This window comes from Rhea americana, unplaced genomic scaffold, assembly GCF_003343005.1.
Source record: "Rhea americana isolate MKP2758 unplaced genomic scaffold, rheAme1 scaffold_159, whole genome shotgun sequence".
NCBI classification, from domain to species: domain Eukaryota; kingdom Metazoa; phylum Chordata; class Aves; order Rheiformes; family Rheidae; genus Rhea; species Rhea americana.
In genome coordinates, this window is record NW_028185694.1 from 1,810,827 (window position 1) to 1,828,345 (window position 17,519).

General features: G+C 40.1%; 1 protein-coding gene across 5 annotated transcripts in view; it reads right to left on the bottom strand.

The window, feature by feature from the left end:
* The window catches only part of GREB1 (growth regulating estrogen receptor binding 1), a 105,222-nt gene that overhangs the window by 23,154 nt on the left and 64,549 nt on the right, over window positions 1-17,519 (bottom strand). For 4 of the 5 annotated variants that reach the window (XM_085299982.1, XM_085299985.1, XM_085299981.1 and 1 more), the window contains exons 13-21: window positions 16,187-16,312; window positions 15,525-15,722; window positions 15,260-15,440; window positions 13,270-13,462; window positions 12,553-12,689; window positions 10,918-11,257; window positions 9,144-9,259; window positions 8,052-8,251; window positions 6,159-6,248 (exon numbers count right to left, since the gene is read on the bottom strand). In XM_085299982.1, the coding sequence (XP_085156108.1) occupies window positions 6,159-6,248; window positions 8,052-8,251; window positions 9,144-9,259; window positions 10,918-11,257; window positions 12,553-12,689; window positions 13,270-13,462; window positions 15,260-15,440; window positions 15,525-15,722; window positions 16,187-16,312 (1,581 nt within the window). The remainder of the gene's footprint in view (window positions 1-6,158; window positions 6,249-8,051; window positions 8,252-9,143; window positions 9,260-10,917; window positions 11,258-12,552; window positions 12,690-13,269; window positions 13,463-15,259; window positions 15,441-15,524; window positions 15,723-16,186; window positions 16,313-17,519) is intronic. The other variant, XM_085299984.1, reaches the window with a different exon arrangement.

Here is a 17,519-nt window from a genome sequence, read left to right on the forward strand (position 1 = left end):
ATTGGTTGCTTGTACACCGGGTAACAGAACCCAGRTTTTGGGACAACAGTTTGGYGACCCAGATGGGACTTGCCAGAAGGCCTTGCCCAGATCATCTTGCCGTTCCCAACAGCGGACTGGATCGGATCRAGCTTCAGCGCACACTGACCTGTTGATCGGGGAGTCCTCCGACCTCCCTCCGAAGTCGGGACGACAAGAGACTCAAAGGTGCAACTCCGGCCAGAGATATTTGTGCCAGGGCAAAAAGGGGGTGAATCTTTGGATTGGTGAGTATAAAATTTACTTACTTCCGTGGAAGATTATGTTGAATTATGTCGCACGTAGACGCTCGGCAAAGGTTGCCTTAAAWTGACCAGAGGGGTCAGAGCTGAGTGCGCATAAAGGAATAAAGTCGCACGTAGATGCTTGGCAAGGGTTGCCTTAAATTGACCAGAGGGGTCAGAGCTGAGTGCACACAAAGGTACGGGAAAAAACGTATTTCTAGGTAATAAGGTTGGTATTTCTAGGTAATTGACATGGGATCAAGCCAATCCATGATTCCTCCCTGTAGCCCTTTGGGTTGTATTTTGAAACACTGGAATATTTTTGGAGGAGATCAGATGACAAAAAAGAATGAAAAGATGTCGTAATAAATGGTGGCCAATGTTTAAGTTGGAATGTGATGAGCAATGGCCAAAAAATGGGACCTTGAACTATAACACTATATTACAGTTACTGCTGTTTTGTTGCCGGAAGGGGAAGTGGGATGAAATACCCTATATGGAGGCTTTTGTGTCACTATATAAGGAACCAGAAATTCAAAGGGAATGTGAACTTATAAGTAAAGAGGAATCTGTAATGGTTGCAGTAGGAAAGAAGGAAAAGAGCGGGTATTGTGCTAACAGAAAAATTTTGAATGGAGAGGAGCAGGAGGATGTACAATCACTGACAGTGCCCCCCTCTTGTGGAAATGATTCCACCTCAGTTGAAGCATCGCCCCCCTCCCCCCCTCGTTTCTGTTCCCCTGTTTCTGGCTGAACTAGGAGATGGAAACAACTTGTTATACAGGCTCCTTTGAGACGAGCAGTAGGACCAGAAGGGCTGCCAGTATTTGCACATGTTCCTTTTACAACCTCGGATTTACTAAACTGGAAGCAGTCTATTGGATCATATAGGGAAAATCCTGAGAAGCTGCATCAACTTTTGGAGACTATTATGATAACTCATAATCCTAACTGGGGAGATGTGCAGGCACTGTTGAATACTTTCCTGATAGGAGAAGAAAAGAGGCTGATAATTGATAAGGCAAAAGAAGAGGGTGAGAGAAGGGACAGATCCTGAGGTCTATTTACCCACCAGAAAGGATCCAGAGTGGGATCCAAATAGGAGCGGGGGTAGGGAGCTATTGAGGCAGTATCAACAGCTAATTTTATATGGGGTTCGGTACGGGGTTCCGAAACCAAAGAATGTATCAAAATTGTATGAAGTAAAGCWAGGGCCTGAAGAAAATCCCTCGGCCTTTTATGAAAGATTATGCAAAACAGCCAGAAAACGGACAGACCTGGATCCAAATGAGGAAGCGAATCAAAGACTATTTAATATGGTATTCATTGGCCAGTCAGCTCAGGATATTAGAAAGAAGCTACAGAAGGTAGATGGAGCTGGGGGAATGTCTATTTCACAGCTGATAGAAATAGCGTATAAGGTATAGAATAATCGAGATGAAAAGAGAACAAGAGAAACACAAAATCRAATGAAACTRCAGGCTKCTMTCCTGGCAGCTGTCCAGAGGAATGAATTCCAAGGCAGGGGCAGGGGAAGCAGAAGAGGTAACAGAGGAGGAAGMGGYGRAAGGGGAGGGAGGCCRGGAGGAGGCCTCCCTAGACYYGCTTTGGGTCCAAATCAATGTGCAATTTGTAGACAGGAAGGGCACTGGAAAGATGAATGTCCAAATCGAAGAAGGATAACAAAGCTACAGAGCCCAGCAAACACCGACCTAATTATGTTAGAGGAGTCAGATATGGAATGAAGGGGACCGGGGGAGAAAATTAGAATTTCCTCAGCTGATCCCCTGGTTBCAGTAAAGCTGGGGAATGAAACTATAGATTTTTATTAGATAGTGGAGCCACTCATTCAGTGATAACTAGTTGTAAAGGACCCTTAAGTAGACTACTACCACCTTTGTTGGGGCTATGGGAAGGAAAGCTTTGAGGCCCTATTTGCAACCAATGGAGTGTACGATTGGAGGTACTAAACTGACTCGTGAATTTCTCTATATGCCAGAGTGTCCCCTCCCTTTATTAGGACGGGATTTACTATGCAAACTGAATGCGCAGGTGACCTTTTCTGAGAGYTCYGTKCAGCTCCACAGCCCTCCAGAATCGGCACGGAGAGCACAAATCTGCCTTTTGATGGGATCAGCTCCAGATAATAACAGTGCAAGCATCCCTTCAAGTGTATTGGATGCGGTGATTCCCTTAGTTTGGGCCTCAACAAAGCCAGGTAAAGCAAAAAACGCAACTCCGGTCAAAATAGAGCTACAACCAGGAGCRAAGCCAGTTAGRGTGCATCAGTACCCTATCAAGCTAGAAGCACGTAGAGGATTGGAACCCCTAATTAATGCCTTCTTGCAATATGGCTTGCTTAGAGAGTGTCAGTCTGAATTCAGTGCACCAGTCCTGCTGGTAAGGACACCGTGCTCCCAAGAATATCGACTGGTCCAGGACCTAAGGGTAGTGAACCAAATAACAAAAGATATCCATCCAACTGTGCCAAACCCATATACTCTTTTAGCCTCGATGCCTGAGACTAACAATTGTTTTACAGTGCTATATTTAAAAGATGCTTTTTTCTGTATTCCTATAGAAGAACAAAGCCAGACAATTTTCGCCTTTGAATGGGAAAGTCCCACTACGAGGAGSAAGGAGCAGTTATGCTGGACGGTTCTTCCTCAAGGATTCAAGGACAGCCCTACCGTGTTTGGTGAGATCTTGGCCAAAGAACTAGCCCARTGGCAGGAAGGTAACAAAAATGTCACTCTTTTACAGTATGTGGATGACATTTTGAWTGGAGCGGATTCAGAGCAAATATGTTTAGAGGCGACTGTGAGCCTGTTAAATTTTTGGGGACTTTTTTTGCTCATGGAGCAATTTGGAAAGAACGAGGGCTCTTAAATTCTCAAGGAAGTAATATAAAGTATAGACAAGAGATATAAAGATTGTTACAAGCAATAATGGAACCCAAAGAAGTAGCTATAATGCATTGCAAAGCCCACCAGAAGGGAAATAACGAAGTGGCACAAGGGAACAGGAGAGCAGATACGGCAGCCAAAAAGGCAGCACTAGCAGGACAGGTGATTGGGGCTTTATTACTCAGTAGAAAAATACAAATGAGACCTCCTGAATATTCAGACAAAGAAAATCAATTGGCAGAAAGGCTAAAATGTACAAAAAAYRCTGAAGGRTGGTGGGTCACCCCAAACGGACAAGTTTTAACTACAGCCAAAATGATGGAAGTGCTCCTCAAGAGACTGCATGAAGAAACTCACATGGGAGCAGATGCTATGATAAGCAGCGTAAAAAGATATGCTGTGGGATCAAAGATGCTATCAAATGCTGACCTTATTGTAAGGAGATGCCCTACCTGTTGTGCAAACAACCCCAAAATTCAGAAGAAACCACCTATGGGAGAACTAAGAAGAGGATTAACCCCAGGGGAACACTGGCAGATAGATTTCTCTGAATTGCCTAAATGTGGTCGGTTTAAATATTTACTTGTTTTGGTAGATACATTTTCTGGTTGGCCAGAAGCCTTCCCATGCTCCACCAGTCGTGCAAAAGAAGTRATTAAAATTTTACTAAAAGAGATAATTCCTCGATTTGGGATTCCTGAAGGTATATCCTCAGATAATGGACTTCATTTTATTTCAGAGGTGGTTCAAGGAACATCCAAATTTTTACAGATGAAATGGGAATTACACACTCCATGGAGACTCCAGTCTAGTGGTAAAGTAGAAAGAATGAACCAAACACTTAAAAGTTCTAACGTTTTTTCCTTTTGTAATTACCATTGTGCTTGTAGGAAAAGAAATCATGGGCCAAATACCCACCCATGTCTTTATGTTAAAAATTACAATTAGATCAGAAAGTATTTACCTTATAGTTACTGAAACATGACAACATGATTTGAAAAGCTGCATGAGACTGTGACTCATATCTATACCCTACATATATCTATATTTCCCACTTTTATTGAATTCTCCTCTTCATCTGCATAAAAAGCATATATAGAAATTTATCAGACAGAAAAGCTCTAGTTCTAAACATTGCCTCATACTTTCTACATCAGTTCACCGATTAAAAAGTAAGCAAAGACTAAATACAATCTGCCTCTAAAGGACCTTTTGAACGGCACAAACTTAGTGAGCAAACATTCCAGAGAAACAATGAAAAGATAAAAATATAAAAAAGAGCAAGCACACTTTTTCACAGAATCACAGAATGGGTAAAGTTGGAAGGGACCTCTGGAGATCATCTAGTCCAACCTCCCTGCTCAAGCAGGGTCACCTACAGCATGGTAGACAAGGTTGCATCCAGGCAGCTTTTGAATATCTCCAGAGAAGGAGACTTCACAACCTCTCTGGGCAACCTGTGCCAGTGCTCCGTCACTCTCACAGGGAAGTTTTTCCTGATGTTCAGACAGAACTTCACATGTTTCAGTTTGTGCCCATTGCCTCTTGTCCTTTTGCATGGGACAACTGAAAAGAGTTCAGCCCCATCCTCTTGATACCCTCCCTTCAGATACTTGTACACATTGAKMAGATCCCCCCTCAGTCTTCTCTTCCCCAGGCTAAASAGGCCCAGCTCTCGCAGACGTTCCTCATGGGGCAGGTGCTCCAGTCCTCTAATCATCTTAGTAACCCTGTGCTGGACTCTCTGCAGTAGCTCCATGTCTCTCTCATACTGGGGAGCCCAGAATTGGACACAGTACTCAATATGAGGCCTCCCCAGGGCAGAGTAGAGCAGCAGGATCACTCCCCTGACCTGCTGGCAACGCTCTTCCTAATGTATCCCAGGAGACCACTGGCCTTTCTGGCCACAAGGGCACATTGCTGGCTCATRGTCAACCTGTCATCCACSAGCACTCCCAGGTCCTTTTCTGCAGAGCTGCTTTCCAGCAGGTCAGTCCCCAGCTTGTCCTGGTGCCTAGGGTTATTTCTCCCTACGTGCAGGACTCTGCACTTGCCCTTATTGAACCTCACGAGGTTCCTCTCCGCCCAACTTTCCAGCCTGTCCAGGTCTCTCTGAATGGCAGCACAGCCCTCAGGTGTATCAGCCACTCCTCCCAGTTTGGTATCATCAGCAAACTTGCTGAGGAKGCACTCTGTCCCTTCGTCCACGTCATTAATGAAGAAGTTGAACAGGATGGGACCCAGTACTGAGCCCKGGGGGACGCCACTAGCCATAGGCATTCTAGATTCTGTACCACTGATCACAACCCTCTGAGCTCTGCCTTTCAGCCAGTTCTCAATCCATCTCACTGTCCACTCATCTAACCCATGCTTCCTGAACTTATCTAGGAGGATGTCTCTATGGGAGACAGTGTTGAAAGCCTTGCTGAAGTCAAAGTATACGACATCCACTGCTCTCCCCTCATCTACCCAGCCAGTCATGCCATCACAGAAGGTTATTAGACTGTTTAAGCATGATTTCCCCTTGGTGAATCCACGATGACTACTCCTGATCACCTTCTTTTCCTCCATATGCTTAGAGATGACATCCAGAATGAGCTGTTTTCTCCTACAGAATTTCAAAAGATTTTTTTAAAAAATGTGAAGTATGTTTTCTTCTTGGTAAATTGTTACAGCTTCAGTGAACACACTCAAGCATGACAGTACTAACTGAGGAGTCATAATTCAGTGTCACGTATTAAAGGATTGCCTGTGCTAGAACAAACCCACCTTATGAGTATTTTTTAAAACTAGAACAGATGTTATTTCATGTATTTCAGGAGCCTGATTCTTAAATGATCATTTTTGAAGGCATCTTATAGTAACCCATTAAAGTAGGCATTGACAAAAGCTTAATTAATTTATGCCTTTTATTCTTCATTTAGCAATTTGATTAAAAAGGCTCTTTTATGTTCTAAATATAACAATATAAATGATCTTAAGGTCTTACTGGAAGCTTTTGAAGAGAGAGATGAAGATGCAGAGTCATGAGAAYGAGATCTTTCTCTTTTCATTGGACTTCTCTTTTCTGAAGTAGAGCCTGTTTCATGAATGGTGAAAGGGGAAAACAAAAAGAAAATGCATTTTAAATAAGCCTCTAAGTTACAGCTACATTGTCAAAATCAAAGGGTGAGGAAAAGCAGGTAAGAGTTTGGGTTCTGATCGTATTCAGACACTGCTCTCAGTGTGGAGAGTATTTGTTTGTATCATGCAATATTGGATCAGCCTATAGACTGATCTAGTTATGCTGAGCTGCGATAGCCTTACAAAGTAGATGCTGTCGCCAAAAGCTGCCAATTACTAGCCACGTCCCAGCCGCGTTCTCTCTTTCCTACCCATGCCTTACTTTCCACACTAATCCACTGTCAGGGAAATCGACTGACAACAAGCCCTATTTTGTCAGTATGTTAAGAAATTACCTCCTACTCCATACATTACAGCTTTGTGGCCAGATTTTGGTGATGACAGGCCATACTTAGACAGCCACCAAGGATATTCACTTGAGGTTCCTAGCTTAGGCTTCTAAGTTAAATTTCTTACTTCTGTAGAGTTTTACTATAACAAACAGAGATGTAAGCGCCTCCAGCAGACATCTTAGACCATGGGTCTTTCTTAGTGTTCTGAAYTGGAACCTGGAGGAGCTTACCATACTTTATGGACTAGAAGAGTAGCCTCATAACTTAGATGCCTAACTAGACTCTTATCATATACAATCTTGGCTTACTTTGCACTAATTGGAGAGAGGTAGTCATCACACCAAAAGTAGTTAACTATTGTTGACAGTCTGAGTATGACCTTAGGTATTTCATTCTTATATCAAAGGTACATATTTTATTAAAGTAAATAGTTGATTATTTCCTTACCCTAATATGCTATCCTTATTATTATGTAAGAACTTAATTGATGAACAGTAATCAGTTATCCTCCTCCTCATACTATATACAAATAAATGATAGCACATAGTGTGAGATTTAACTAACTTAGAGGGTTAAAAATTCCTTTGTTTTCCACAGTCGCAAGGCACAATAGTCAGTAAAGGAATAATGTTAAGAATCTAATGATGCTTGATATGTCATTCAAAGCAAAAATTCTGTTCCTGGGTAAGTCATTGTAGCATATTTTCACTTTTATATGTTCTTTTATATGTTCTCCTTTGCACTTACAGAATAGTATACTCAACAACTTCACACTTTCCATTTGAATTCATGGACATTTTCAAGTAGAACTCAAAAGCTACTATACTCCAATCTGTTATCCAGCCATACTATTTTACAAAACTGGAGATTATTCAGCTTGATTATATACAGTTCCCCTAGGAAGAGTCTTCATCAGTGTATGTAGGCATATGCTTGGCAGCATTTGTCAGGGATAGTTTAGGTGGAGTTGCCTCTGTTGTGGGAAGGGGATTGGGTCACTGCTTCCCTAACAGTAAAGCGCATACCTCCCTGCTGAGGGGGAGTGCAGCCCAGCAGCCCAGCACAGAACTCTTAACAGGGAGCTTTCCTGAGTGTATTCACTTGAGCTCCCCATGGTAGCTGCTAGAACATACAGGGAAAAAAGAAGGAAAAAAAAAAAAGCACTATAGCAGGGAGACAAGAAAGCAGAGAGAACAGCACCAGGACTGCCACAGATTAAAAGGCAGCAGCAGCAATGGTCCCTGGGCAGGGAGCAGGGAAGGGTGAGGAAACAGAGATTCAGTGAGATGAAGGGAAACAGAGGAGCAGAGTTGAATCACTAAGACTAACTCCAGAAAGCCTCATTGACTAGATGCCCATGCAATCCTGCTTTCTCTAATACAGCTCAATCATTTTACAGCTTCTTTTATTGTTTCTACTAATAATACCTTCTGTCGCTATTTCTTCATCTTCATTATCAGTGCTGCTTAGTTTCTCTGGGTCACTCTCTACMACATCATTCACAACTGCTTTCTCTGTATGAATTTCTGAGCTCACAAAGTATGMTGCCAAACCAAGCTCTTGTTCCAAGGTTGTCCTTACTAAAGAGGATGAATTTATTAAACGGAGGTCACAGTATCTCAATGATCTGGAGAGAAACAGAGGGGTAGTATGAAAATTCACTGTAATCTACTCCTTTATTTCTTTTACACAAGCAGCCAAAGAGGAATTTTGTCATGATCTACTATGGATGAAATAGAACAGAGTATACCTTGTGTGCTTGATAAGTTTATCACTGCAGCATATATAATTTTGTTATTCTTAATCTATTTAAATAGCTTAATCTAATGCACTGCAAATTAGTATAGTGCACTGCAAATTAGTATCAGCATAAGAAGCAGAATAGTCATGTGTGTTCTAAGCCTGGCACACAAAATAGGAATCAGTTGAATACACAAAAGCACCTAGTGCCATCTTAGTGGCTCTAGGGTATTGGGCCTGGCTTCCAGGTGCCACTCCAGAAGGAATGGATCTCCCCACAGGTCCTGCATATGCCAGCATCTTGCAAATGTCTCAGATACTCCAAGGTGTTAGCTCTAGATACCTTTTTTCAGCACTCTTACTCTCTCCCCTTAACTGAGACATATCTCATAACATTTTTTGACCCAGTTCTATTCTGCCTATAGCAAGGGCCAAACTGAACTTGAGAGGAATTCTACATGCTTACACCAGCAATCTACCTTACCCACTTGGAAAACAGAAATAATCTCACAAACCTCAAAAGGTTTGAAACTTGTAGTAGAAGTCTCAATTCTATCCCTCATTAATTTTCACTGCCCCAGACACACCAACCGCCATTTCCAGCTGCCACATTTTTTGAATCCATAATACAAAAACTGCCAAAAATGAAATGATTTCGCTACTGAAATCTCAGTTTGGGGCTCCCATGAACAATGACACAGTTAATAATTAGCCATCTGGTAAGCAATGGATAATTAGAGAATCAGAGAGAAAATACAGTACTGTCAGGACTTTCTTACCGTGGCAAAGACTCCCCTTGTGGATCCATACCACTGAATATCAATATACAAGGCAGACCTTCCAATTCCAAATATGTCTGTGGCCTCCAATCTACATCTTCAATTTTCTGCCAGATCTGATTAAGGTAAGAGATAGTGTTGGACATATACATAAGACACAAAGAAAAACACAGAAAGAATACTTTACCGTCCTTTATACGGATCTGTTTGTWCAGTGCATGGATGTTCTACCAAGGGAAGCTACACAGCACAGCCAGTCTCTAAGACTGCACTTCTCAGCACATTATTAGGTAGACATCTTGCCTGCTGCAAGGCTGAGGAGATTGGGACAGTATGTCCTGGCCTGAAAAGCCTCTCTGCTTCCCAGATGTATAGCACAGAGGCGAGAATGTACAAGGGTAGATACTGCAACAATGAGATGCATTCACTCCTTTTCCTGGGGACACAATAGACAGAGCGCACATCTCTTGCAATCTCTCCTTTATTTCCCCTCCCTGGCTCTGTCCTGGCATTTTCTTTCTCTCCTCAGCACACAAGGAGACAAAAAGGATGAGTAAGAGCTTCTGGGGACAGAAGAGCATAGAGGATTGCTTCTTCGCCAGTTAGAAGTATGGATCTSTGAGTCTAAGAAAGGAAATAAGCTAGGAGTGAGACTTTTGCACCTTGGAAGAATTGGGGGAAGCTGGAAGTGTCAAACACACACACATACCACTGTCCTCACTTGCTATCCTCTGAAGCCTCCTGCAGTCCCCCACCTCCCTAAAGCTATCAATTTTTCTGATATTTTCAAGAGATGTTTGATAACTAGATCTGTATTTTGACGTTTAGCATCAGGATGTACTGCTTTACTCACACCAAAATTAGTATATTATGCTGTGGCATTGATCTACAAATAAGGAATGAGCAGTAGAARCAACAGTTAAATGATTCAGCCTCTGAAATTCGTTCATTTAATACTGTGTTGTGCCTTTTGGAGAAGATAACCAGGATGTGATTCTAAACTAATGCTGATTTTTCAGGGTAAATCACTCCTAGTCTATAGCAGAATGAGATCCTGGATCTCAAAGAAATTTTTCTAATGCATATCCAATTAGACATAATGCAGAATGTGTTGTATATTACACAGTACATATATKGTATTATACACCATCTTAGAATGTAAATACATTTTTATTTTGGTGATCAAGTGACAGGCAGTGTTATATACATGAGCCTAGACCATGGACCTAAAGTAGTGAACTCATGAATCTATGAATCAACACATGGTCCAGACAACATCAAATATTGAGATGGGAATACTGTTTTTTTCTAAGACACTAACTAGCATACTGCTTTGGTCCGTTCATGCCATCTGCTGGTGACAACATAACTCTCAACTGGTCACTGATAAAAATCTTTTGTTGTGCTATGACTAGGATGATTCTGTGACAAAACTGTGACATTTTTCAGTTGGATTTTTTTCCCTGTTGTGTGTGGTCCGTAAATATAAAAGCAGTTCAGCTGTTTGGGATGGTTGCTGTCAGAAGTGAATGAAGCTTTACCCATATTACTTAATACTAAACTGAGCAACTAGAACATAACCAGAGGTAGGACTGTAACAGGAATCACAGAAGATGACCCTGAAAGATAAGAGTCATGCTCCTTATAATAGGTTTTAATTTTTACTGGTACTGCTTGCACTTTAGCTTACATTCATACYTTTCACCAGTAAAGTCTCCCACCTTCCCATCTAATGAAGTGTGTGCTTCCCAGCATATGTCATTCTATAAGTTACCTTTAGTTGCTCCACAAAGTGCTTCCCTATTGTGATTCCAGAATTAGGATTTCCCAAGATTATTTCAAAGTTATCCTCAAGGGCGAGTCTTTCCCTTACATTATATAGACGTTCATATGCCACTGCAGCCAGCGGAGTACATGGAATTCTCAACACTACCATGAGGCCATGACCACTAGGACATTGTCTTGATGAATTTATTAGGTTTTGGGTGATTTCCAGAGTTTCAACTGAGGTGTAATTCTTCATCTGAGAAAGACCACACACTGCCATCATAGCTGCAGAATAGTGTTGTATGAGGACAAAAGTCCTTATCACTGCACTGTGTAACCTAGGAAACCTGAAATAAATGGTGAATTAAATAGTGAAGTATTAAAGTGCCTAAGTGAGAAAGCTAATGTTTTACAAAATCTAGTAAACACAAGATTTTATCCTGTTAAAAATCATATCTACTATTCAACAGAACAGCATCTCACTGAACTGCAGTCAGATAGTCTTTGCAATGTATCATTTCACAATCAGAACTGATCATATCTCTCCATTTCTCAATAAAGATTTAATAAGCAAAAAGGCCAGTGGAGTTACATCATGTCAAGTTACTAAGCAATCAGAATTTGCTAATGCACTCAGTAATACCTCTRTTAAAAATGAACAAACTTGTTGATGGGTACAATACTCTTCATGATATGTTATTCTGAGTTTTTTCTTTCATGTTTTCTTACTGAAACATTAAACCAATTCATTCTTGTTTCYAAGGGTAACAAAAAYATAGGCAGCATCTCAGGAGAGTTCCAAGTTCCCAARTCCAGGTATATACYATATCTGAATCCTCAATCCATAGAAGGGAGAGAGATGGATATGCAATAGCTTCTTGTCCTRTTTTCACAGAAATTAAATCCAGGTGCACAGTACAAATAGGAGCTATCACTTGCTTAAAAAAGAACCTGATATGCGGGATCAGAGTGCCCCAGCAGCTAAGTGTGGATGTGTTCAGTTTCCCAGTTAGCAATACAAACAAGGTTCTGTTTGTTCTGTCTCATTCTTAAAGACTCCCAAAAGTTCATCCACAGTTGCAAGCATGCACATAATGTGTCACTATTCTCTTCCAGTGACTTCAGATTTTCTGACTCCCTCCACAGGGAGCAAGAAAAATTAACTGATGATGTATTTTTAAGCTCTGATGATACTATACAGTTTTTACTACTGATTAATGTGCACAAATTATAGTGAAATCTGACTTTCTCTTTGTGGTTCAACTACAGCATACACAAATTATATACATCAAAATCAGCCAAGGTCAGCAAGCGATAATATTGGACAAGAGTAACAATGCATTTGAGATTACATGATGATGTAATCTAAAATGATTATAATCTAGAAGTAGCTACTTGTTCCAAGCAACATCACATTGGACTAAGCAGTGTTGAAGTAATAGACAGCTGAGACTGATTAGATTACTGACCAAATACATACAAAAAAAAATGACAGAGAAAATAAAGAGTTTGTGAGATACCCTTGAATACATATTTTGTTCACAGGTCAGCAAGAAAAAAAAAACAGGTTTTCAGCTTGCAGTCCAATAACTCAAGTCACTAAATGAATAATTTCCTTATTAAAACAAAATCCGTACTGTACCTTTTTCCCAAAGCTATAACCATTGCTTCAAAAGAGCTGTCATATCGAAGCAGCGGAATACTGTGTCCAGACAGGGTGGACTCAATGAATTCTGACAGTCCAAAATATTTCTTGTTTTCATGGTATAAATCTACACCCTGGAACAGATGAAGCAACAACTATTTAAAGAAAAGTCTCTCTTCTATTACTTTATAATTGATAATCACTGATATTTTATATATTTGCAATCCCTTTCTCTAATAAATGTAGGTTTACATTCAGACATATATTAGAACAGAAAGAAAGAAACGGAATTAATTTTTGTGAGAGAAAGAAGTTTGACTGGATTTTTTCATGTTTCTTTCTCTTTCCTTCTTGCTCCCCAGATATAGGTAGAAATATGCACACATATGTATATATATGAAGAAAAAACATRTATGTACATACACTAATATTGTAATGCTGTAGAGTGAGATTTTCAGATGGTTTCCATTCATGTAGCTCAAAGGTTTTTAGCTGAGCTACTACAGTTCATAAAAGTTACAAAGGGAATGAAGAAAACAGCAAGAAATGAAAGGATAAGCAAAGAGAAAAAGTGTCTGCCACAAACTAAGCAAGAAAAAGATGCCACACAAATTTCATTCTTGTTCACAAAAATCATGGGTCCTCCAAAGTCTTGCCAAACATGTAAACGTAACATAACTTATGAAAATCTCATAAAAGCACCTCAAATCTTACATTGCTGTATGAAGAAGGCCAGTGGATCTCATTGTAAGGGCTGATATGAGTATGTTGTGTCTGCAGCGCATAGGGGAAGGAAGTCACATGGAGGGTCACAATATTTGGTGCCTCTTTCACCTCCCTGCAGTTCAACAGTCTGTCAACAAGTCCTGTAGACAGTTCTGTTTGAGGATAAAGGCTATGCATAGCACTGCAAAAAAGAAACCCAAAACTCTCCAAAGTGATTGTCATAAAGGAACATTTGTGTCAGTGGAATATCTTTACTTGGATGGGAAACTGAAGTTAAACATGTACAAGAAATTTAGGATTCTATTCTGTGCCCTGCTTTTGTTGCATAGGAGGATGGGAAGAAAAATTCAAGTTATTTCACTGCAGCTGAAAATTTCTAAATCTGGTAAACTCCCTCGCTAGCAAATTACCAGGCTCTAACAGTATCCAGAACATGAGAGAGAAAGGATGAAAAGAAGTTGACTTTATGCCAGTTACCAATAGCCACACAGTCCTCTAGTAATTATGGCCAGATTGTTACTGTTKCCCTTAAGAAAATATAATTCTCACTACAAAAATCAAGGTAAAAAATGACAGTAAGTCAATATGACAGAAATACAGAAGATGACTACCTGTAATAGAGGTATTATGAAAGGGAAATAGTTATTGTTAGAGCAAATGTCAGTACCATGAAACACTTTCAGTCAGCTCCTTGTTCCAGTGCAAACTTCAGTACAAATTCATGCTATCTAATTTTTGGCATTTACCTGCAATGACTAAGTTACAGGTCTACTCACTTCAGTCTTCTGTTATCAGTGAAGAGCGGTAAGTAACTCTAGAAACTGAGTCCACCCATGATCTAAGTCAGTCTTTGGAGATGCCTGCATCTATTTTGATTGTGTAGGCAATCCAGGACAATTACATTCCTCATTTAGGCATCCCAGTTAATTGAATTCAGTTAGGTGCCATGAATCCTACTCTGTAAGATAGACACTTAAATATCTGTCACTTACATATCTTTGTTAGATAAAAGGAAAAAATATCAGCATTAAGCACCAATATAAGTACTTGCCTGCCACTCATGGATGTTACAGCTGTAACAGAGCCCCTAAGCTCCTAAGATAGAAGAGAGCTGAAGAGGAAACTCTCATACATGCAACAAAAAGTTTGGGGAAAATGGTCATTCTTAACTAGCATGAAAGCCAAGACCTTATCAYTTCATTTGCAAGTGAAATTTCATAATGTTTAGTTTCAGAAACACTACGATGTTCCCACAGTTGGAACATGTTGGTGTTTCCAGAACTGAGTATGTCCCCAAGCTCCCCAGTGCCTCAGGAGCTGRGAAGCAAAAGCAGCCCAACTTCTTAGAAGGCCAAGCATTGAGAAGCCAAGGAAATATGGCACTGTGGGGGAAGCAACAAGCTAGGCAAARCTGACAGGAAGCTCAATAAGTGTCTGTCAGAATCTCTCCAGTTCCCTCAGAAGTTTCACTGAAATCACTGTATTTCCACAGAAGCTTTCAATTCTTTCAAATCAATGACTGCAGACAGAAAAAAAACCATTGTACTGGAAAACTTCCCATCAGTTAAAGAAACAAGCAGCAGTGTTGGCTCATTAGTTGTCTAGTCACTGTGCAGGGGGTTTTGCATGTTTTACAGCCCAGAAGATACTAACGGAGAATAATGAGCTGTGCATACTTTCACAGGAGGCCTTCCTTTGAACAAATGACAGCCAGCCTAAAAAACCAATGGTGGTGGCTGAAAGAAGATAAAAACAGTGAGCAAGGAAAGTTGAAATGTTCCACTGAGGCTTAATACAATAAGCAGGACAGGGATAAGTGAAGGACCTTAAGAGAAAACAAGTTTATTCACTGCATGGGAAGATGAAGTTAACAGAAAGCTGTAAACAAAGATGAAGGAAGGGATAAGCCAAAAAGCTGATCTTGAGAGCTAATACAAATAACAATAATTCCTCTGAAAACAAGTTACAGTTCTCTTACCTCATTAGATCCCAGTGTGCATGATCATGGATTAGGACAAACAGTGTGTGCGGATTCTGCACAGAGTTTTGTAAAAAGACTTTGAATTTAATTTGGGCCTCAACATCTAGCTTCATAACATACTGTTCCACCCTCCGCTTTGTGAGATGCTCCTTTTCTAATCCAAGCTCTAATAAAATACCTAAAGAAATTGAAAAAGTCAGTATTTACACACACAAATCTAGTAAGTTTCTGTATATCTAAAATGAAGATAACTAACAAGCACCTGAGTGCCAGAGATGAAACAAAGTCTGCTGATAAGTCACTTCGGAGGGTGGAACACAAATCAAGAAATCAATTTTTTCAAAGGAACCCAAATCAAGATTTTGAGTGCTGGAGTCAGCAATTGAGCAAATATGAGACAGCAATTTCTGAGCCACTGCTAGCTGGAATGGACGAATCTGATGTCGCTCAATGTCATAACCTGTAAAGAGGCAAAATTCTGTTTAGAGAAATGCCAAAAGCCTAACCTCATGCAAAATCTTAAAGTCTGGCAATGGATGATTTATCTGCTTTTCAAAGTAGTTTGTTTGTGAGTAAGAATTATGTTCTATGAAAATCTAAATGGAATATGCAAAGGAATCTTTCTGCATTTGGGCATTATAGTCCTCTGAGTCTCTCAAATTCTTCAGGGCTGAAGTTGAACTCATACAATAGTGTTCTGCAATTGCAGAAGTAAGTCTTAGAGCTTCAGAGACTACACTATCCAGTGGAATCAAGCAGAGCATCCAGCACTGTAAATATGGTTAACCCAAAACAYGAGTTTCTGTCAAACTCAGACAGAATTCAAGAACCTAAGGCTCTGCCCATATGCATCTAACTGCAGACTCACAGAACGAGTCTGAAGCATTCACACTCTCACCTCCTTAGAAAATCCTCCTTACTTACTTGAACATATAGCTGTTCCAGTCCCATTCAGTGTTGTTGGTTTCTTTACTGAAGCAGAAAGAGATGAAGAAATGTGCTTTTGGTTTTCTTGATAAAATTTCTCCAGTAAAAAATCAATGTCACCCTCTATTAAATTGAAAGGATAGTGATATAGACACGTATATTAATGATCAATGCAATTCATATTGAATTTTTGTAGTAGATTTTAAAGAGATTGCTGTATGTTAGCTAGTTGTCCTGCTTTCGGTTATTGGTTCTTTTGTACCGGAACTCTTTCATCACTTTATATTGAATCTGTTTTTTTACCATATTACCAACTAAAAGGCCAGAGAATGACAGATCAGTTCTATATAACAGTGGCTAGGAGTTTTACAGAGGATTGTCGAAAACCTGCTTCAAGACCCTGCTACAAATCAGAAACRGCAAAGATCTGAAACTRGTTTAGTGTTAGGAAGAGTACYAGGAAGAGTGTTGCCAGCAGGTCAGAGGAGGTGATCCTGCTGCTCTATCCTGCTTTACTGTTCACTAATAAGGATTATAAGCTTTGAAAAATGTGATACAAAATATTTATTTTAAAGTCTTTAACATTTCTGAGAAACAGACAAAAYTATAAAGCTGAAATAAATATGAGTTTTGTGGCTACACACAATGCTGAAGCAAGCAAGATAAGTTTTACTGAACTATGTGCATCCACAAACATACCCTATTAAATTCAGCAGGGGCCCTGCTTACAGATGAAACCTATACACAGAATACAGCATGCCTGTCCTGAGTACTCAATATTTTCTTAACATTTGGAAAGATGTCTGAACTGTCTGCACTGAGCTTAGAATGGCAGGGTCTGCCCTGCAAACAACAGTCCAGTGGATGTGGATAGCAAGTATTTTTAGATTTTTCAGCTATTTGCTCTGCCCAAACAATAGCAAAAGCAGGGGATTTTGAGAACCATTCTTTGAAGAAACTAAGATCAGAAATAGTAACATAAATACAGACACGACTGTTCTAAGAAAACAGGATTTCTCTAAAATGACCAGTCAAAATATCAAGACATATCCAGCAAGTGTTCTTGTGATCTAGTTACTGGAATGATATGAATGCCAGAGGGAACTGTAATGTCCCATTAACACTGACAAGTGCACTGTATTTGCTCTAATTGTGTGATACAGTTACATTTACCATGCGGCTGTAACTAACTCTGGACAGTCCTGCTTGCAGTAATCCTCAGTCTGCTCAGCTAAAAAGCAATCCAGCAACACTGGATCTCTGCAATTCTCCTTTCTTTCCCATGCATCATGATCAAGTTGACAGGATGATAAGGCCAAGTTCAAAGGAT